General features: G+C 36.0%; 1 protein-coding gene across 1 annotated transcript in view; it reads right to left on the bottom strand.

The window, feature by feature from the left end:
- Positions 1 to 2377: 2377 nt before the first annotated feature.
- Positions 2378 to 6175, bottom strand: part of NUP58 (nucleoporin 58) — a 73181-nt gene continuing 69383 nt past the window's right edge. The window contains exons 15-16 of the mRNA XM_069080199.1: positions 6060 to 6155; positions 2378 to 4566 (exon numbers count right to left, since the gene is read on the bottom strand). Coding sequence (XP_068936300.1) covers positions 4397 to 4566; positions 6060 to 6155 — 266 coding nt within the window. The 3' untranslated portion in view covers positions 2378 to 4396. The remainder of the gene's footprint in view (positions 4567 to 6059; positions 6156 to 6175) is intronic.

Raw genomic sequence — 6175 nt, 5'->3', positions numbered from 1 at the left:
GAAATGCTAAATTACTCACCCAAAGTCACACAGTTTAGTGGGAGAGTAAGAAACTGAACCATTTTCTGTCTAAATTCAGTACTTTCCCACTGTACCATGTGGACTGTTAAGTTTCTGCTAACTTAAGATTTACAATTCTCTTAGAACTTCAAAAAATCCAATCCAATAAATATTAAATACTAAGTGCAATTCATTGTGAATACATATACTACCATAGTAAAAACAAGGTAATTTTCAGATAATTCATGTAAATTTGAAACAGGGTTAGGACAGTAGGTGAAACTCTTCAAAATCCTAAGAACCTTCGGGGCCACTGTGTCACACTTGATAATGGCTTATTTTCTCCTGCGGTGTTGAGAAACCACCGTAGCATGTATGCTTGAATACACAGTGTGACATTTGAACTATAAGCTACTCCCACTCTCATCTTGTTTTCTATTTCCCAATTCTTTCACCTTACAGAAAGGAACCTGATGCCAAGTGGCCTAACCAACATCACACTGGTACTCTCATTGTCAGGACCACTCTCTGGCATTGATACCAACAGTACTCAAATGCATGATACTCCCTCATGCCTGAAAAATACTCCTTTCAATGTCTGCTAAAATCCTTCAAGCCTCAACTCAGGTGACACTGCTTCCACTACGTCCTGATCCCCTTAGCTGATAAAGTATAAGTCAAGTCTTGCTTCAACAGAGCAATAGATACATATTTGGATTGGGAGTCAAAGGACACCAGCTGGAATCTCAGCTCTTCTATTTACTAACCGTATGGCCTCGGCCCAATTACTTAATCTGTGAACTAGTTTGTTCATCTGTAAAATGAGGAAGTTATTACTAAAGTAGAACAATTCTAAGGCCCCCTTGGGCCCTAAAGTAGGGGTATTTACTTTGACCTGATCACATTCTTTGTATTAACTCGTATACATAACACATGTGCCTTGGGGAGGCTGGGGACTGCCATTTTTCATGATGTCTCCCTGAATCTCAATGCCTTGCACATAGTGCTCACGCTTTTACTTAATACCATATCAGTTTTCTTGGTTGATCATCATCCTTCTGCTAGTCCTCCTATGGCTGGATTTCAGCTGGCTTCTAACATGTAACAAATTAACTGGGTATTTCTATGACAGATCCCAGGTACCTTCCATATAGGAATAAGAGTCTAGTACCATCCCTGAATCTACATATTCTACATCCTTAACCAAAGCACCTTCAAAGTCAACCAGACAAATGTTTTAAAATTCCCAGCAAAGTTAATATTATTGGCCTCCAGTAAAGGATAATCTACAAAGCAAAAAGAAAAAAAAATGTCTAATTTAAGCAAAACTGGAACCATGAACTAGAGTTCATGACAAAATTCTTCTTTGTTACATGACTAAGTAGATTGTTGGTTTTTTTGGTCTTGCTAAGAAAATAAAGAACCACTGTAGAGCATACCATATTAAAATCTGTCCATTTGTCCCCCCCCCTCCCCAATGCTGTATTACTTCCCCTGGGGAATAGCCACCTCTGAAACCATAATGCTAGTTTCTCTTCTATTGATTCAGTAAGAATATGTAAAACATTTGTCACTTAGTATAGTAGGGAAATCTAGCAGCCTATGTGGTATTATACCTTTTGTCTGCTCACCATGCCAAAAGGCCAAAAGGGCTCCTAATTGGCCAAGCACAAGACAGGAACAACCTATTACCCGACTTGATACAGGCTTCCCCAACATAGAATGTAATAGATAAGGGCTGGGTAGTAAATTTCTTGCTTTAGAGCAGCAATAGGACTAGGAAATCAATTACCAACCACACTTCCCAAAACAAGAAATATCAAAATCAATATGGTGGCAGGTTTATCTGAATCTCTCCTTAAACCAACAAAAGTTGCATATGTGCCACTGAGGAAGAAAGTTCTGGAGGCTCCTGACCAAGGTATACCTGGGATTCTCAACCCTCAAGAGCATTTTTGTTTAAGTAATTCTGCATTTGTATGATCTGTGGAATGCCATCTGAAGGATGCCATTCTTAGACGAGCGTATTAAAAAATACAAATGAACAAATCTATCTTGTTCTAAAAAATGAATATCTACAGAGTAACATGTGGCCCACTCTGGTACGATTTACTGTAATGGGACTTATCTTGTTCCAACAAAAGGGCAACATTTATGTTCAGAAAAAAAAACCTGACATGGTGCTGCTCACTTTATTATGAACAACCAACACACACATGTGGAAGAATACAAAAAAGAAGCCCATCTAGATGTTGCCAGGGGATTCAAAAGAATACAAACCAGTTAGTGAAACACAGCAAGACAACCCATCTAACCAAGAGGCTAAAATTTTAACAACCACCAGCAAGTTTTCTCATTAATGGGCAATGGATAGCTATAAGGGTTTGAAGCAGTGATGCAGTAAATTTTATTGTTTATACAACGGTAGGTTGCAGACAAAGTGCAGACAACGCGGACAATGGAAACACATTTAAAATTTTCACAAATGGTACAAGAATTCCAGTGGTTCAACATTTTAAAATTTAACATTTAAAAAAAAAAATGAAGCAATAACAAAGAAATGCAAATACCCAGATTGGTTTTTTTTGCACCTCAATGTAATATACCTTTTAAAGAAAAGTTTGGTTTAAATGTAATGTTTAATTGTGACCAATATTAAAAAAACAAATCACTCCTTCTATATCTCCCTCCCCTATAATCTCATATTCAATAACAAAAGTGAAAGCCATTTTAGTACTAAAAAAATAGTAATGCTAACATTAATAAATAATTTCTGATGTATCATATCATGGAACAGACATCCCAATTCAATGAAAACCAATCATTGTATGTAGAACCATTCCAAACATACAAAATGGTACTTGACAACACTGTTACAATCAAAACAACTGACACCATACTAGAAAAAAAAATATATATATATACGCGACACTTGTTTTTGAAAAAAAGCTGCCTTGCTGAAAATGATTCTGTAAATATTTGATTTGATGCACATTATATACAAAACCCTTCTATATAAAAAAGTACATTACTGTCAATCAAGTTCCATGCTCACACTCCATCTGATACCTGTACTTGCAAGACAAGTAACTCAATGTTTGGTGGTGGAAGCTATTATTATTGTAATAAGTCTCAGATAAGGCAGCTCACTCCTTAAAAGGGTTTCCCCTCTAGCCTCCACCATTTTACTTTAGAAACATTAACTACACAGATGTGAATTGACATTATTAGTATGTTAAGATGGAGTTCCCTGCGTTAGAAAGACTAGGGGTAGTTTAGAGATGCTGGCAAGAAAGAATTTTTATTCTCAAAATATACTATTTTTCTATTCCATATTAAGCAGTTACTTAAGACACTGAGGGCTGATAAAAAGCTACTTCTTTTGGTGTTGATGTCGGGAGCCCTATGTGAGAAAACTCCATATTGGAATGGTTCTTGGAAAACTTGCCATTAGAGTAATAGTGCATCCATCACCTGCATAGAATTGGGAACTTTGGCTTCACAGTTCTTTTCCACTAAACCAACGGTCTAGAATTTTAAATATTCTCCTGAAGGTCAGTCTTAGATAAAAAAAAAAGAAAGAAAACTTTTAAAACCTCATTATCACCCAGGATACTGATCAAAATAGGAACAGATAAGGTTTTAAAAACCATTTGCATATGCCACAGGATCAGATGCTGTAAGTCCTCTCTTTGGAGTGGCTATGGCAGATGAAGGCTGAAATGAAGAGGGAAGAGACGACTCAGCAATGAAGCAGACTGGCAAAGATTTGTTTACAATGGACTGCAATGTAACATCCCAACAAGCAGTGAGGCTCTGAAGACAAAAACATGGAAAGGGAAATACTCAAAAGGGGATAGATAACATTGAGGCAAGGTTTGTATGTGTGTAAATATGTATTTTAATATGTACACACATGTGTGCATTATGCTGTATATATTTACATACATATTCACAGAAATGCCCTGCAGTAGATTCCAAAAGGCCTTTTCAAAGAACAGAAATTGTGAACTTTTTCATATCTATACTAGAATATACTTTATATATGTACAAGGAACAAATATGCATCAATTTCTATGAATAAGTCTTATTAACAAAAACTGCTAGCATTAGGCTAAGTAAATGGTTTTACAAGTTTTCTCAGTGATATCATCAAAACATTTCTAAAGCTAGGAACTAAAATAATAAAAATACACAAGTGGGTTAATATTAACAAGAAAATAGCTGTTCATTATGACTGGTGGGATACAATTTAAATTTCAGAGTAGGGAAAAATATCAAAACCTTATAAATCTCTTGGGATGCAATTTAATTGCTGCATCAGTTTCTAGAAAAATAGATTTATAGAATGAACAGAGAGCGGCTGCAGCTTTTACTGCCCCGCCCACCCAAATGTTTATCTTTTTCCTCTTTTGTTTCCAGCTGGTGGTTTCTTCAGCTGAAGGAGTTGTCCTCCAGTTCCAAATCCTGTAGAGGCAGGATTGGACACCCCGAATGTCAGGCCAGCTGATGCTGTGATGCCAGGATTGCTGAAGTTAAACCCAGTTGTACTTGAGCTGCCAAAGCCTTGTGTGTAGGGGAGAAAATATTTATATGAGAAGTTAAATCACAACAACAACTTCATATATTTCTTGGAAAAAAAAGCAATTGGTATCTGAAAGAATCGAGAGAAATTTAAATAGCTCCATAATCCCAGGCTACTAAACTTCTAACATGTGGCATTAGGCAAGAAAAATCTTTCCAGTACCAGAGATTAAGCATGCAGACTAGGCCAAGGGCCTTGCTTCAAAAGGCCTACCACAACCGTTTCGACTCTGTGTGAAAGAAGTGAGATTTATCTTAACCATTCAATCCTCATATATCTCCCCTTCTACAACTAAGCAGCCCACCACCACACACAATGTCTAGTTTCAAGGGGCAAACTGAAAAGACAAATAATTTTGCAAGCCTGGTTTGATATAATTACCTTTGGGTAATTAAGATGACATGACATTCTAGATGAGTTAATCATACTACCACTATCATCTTCAGAACAGCAATCCTCACAGCCCTCAAAAGGGAAAAGCATTACGACTAGCTTAGTAGGCTAGCTGGACATATACATTTGAAACATTACCCAATCACACACTATACTTCTTTCAAAGTAAACTATTCATTTCATATTTGAAAGTAAACTTTCAAAGTAAACTAAAGTAAATCAGTACAAATTATTTTAGGGGTGTGCTATTTCTTATTAAACATTTAAGGATCACATGACATCAATTATTAGTTACAAATCAAACTGTTTCAAAGTTACATGCAACTTTAGGCCTTGTAGTAATGACTATCAAAATTTATATTCTAAAAGTAAATAGTTAAATGTTAATAGAGAGAAATATTGTTTGTTTAGGCATAGACTCATGGACTACTTACTGGTTTCATATGAAGTAAAGCCAATTGGAACATTCAGCTGCTAAATGCCATATCTTTGGAATAGATAATCCTATCCCAGAATGTTCCATGGGTGAATATTATTAAATATTTGGCCGCAATTTCATAAATTTGTTAAGCTGAGCTAAACTGTTTCAAATTAAATAGGTCACTAGTGTCCAAAGAACTTCTGCTTAGATAAGGAGGCCAGAAAGTGGTACAGTGGATGAAGGACAAAATCTAGTGTCATGCAGATTAGAGTTCCAAAGTCCTATCCTTTTTGATTGTGGCCAAATCACTAAACATCTTTTAGCTTGTTTCCTCATTCATAAAATGGAGATAATAACAGTATCTACATACCAAGGATGTCACGGGGATAAAAGGAATTAATCTAAGTAAAATGCTTTACAAACTATAAAGAACTAGCTACATGAATTCAAGCTATTATTATTACAGCTACCATTACCAAGGATGAACATAATCAGGGAATTATGAAGCCTGAAAAATCTGACATATTTAGAAGAGGTAGGACATAGGGTAAAACTGAAAGAGTGATCTTTTTTTGGATATGTGGAATAAAAGCAATATTTACATCTTTAAATAAAATTCTTTGTGTTTTACATTCTTCTAAAATTCAGACACAAACAAACCTGCACTAAGACTTCCTGAGGGTTTATTTGTTGTTCCAAATCCGAATGTGGAGGCCCCTGTGGTGCTGCTTCCAAAACCAGAGCTAGTTCCAAATCCTAGTGGAAGGGTGGTAGAG

Source organism: Petaurus breviceps, unplaced genomic scaffold, assembly GCF_028583685.1.
Source record: "Petaurus breviceps papuanus isolate PSGF00001 unplaced genomic scaffold, PetGlider_PUasm1.0 91133, whole genome shotgun sequence".
Lineage (NCBI taxonomy): Eukaryota > Metazoa > Chordata > Mammalia > Diprotodontia > Petauridae > Petaurus > Petaurus breviceps.
The sequence above is the reverse complement of the archived record's forward strand: the minus strand, read 5'-3'. Positions and strand labels throughout refer to the sequence as shown.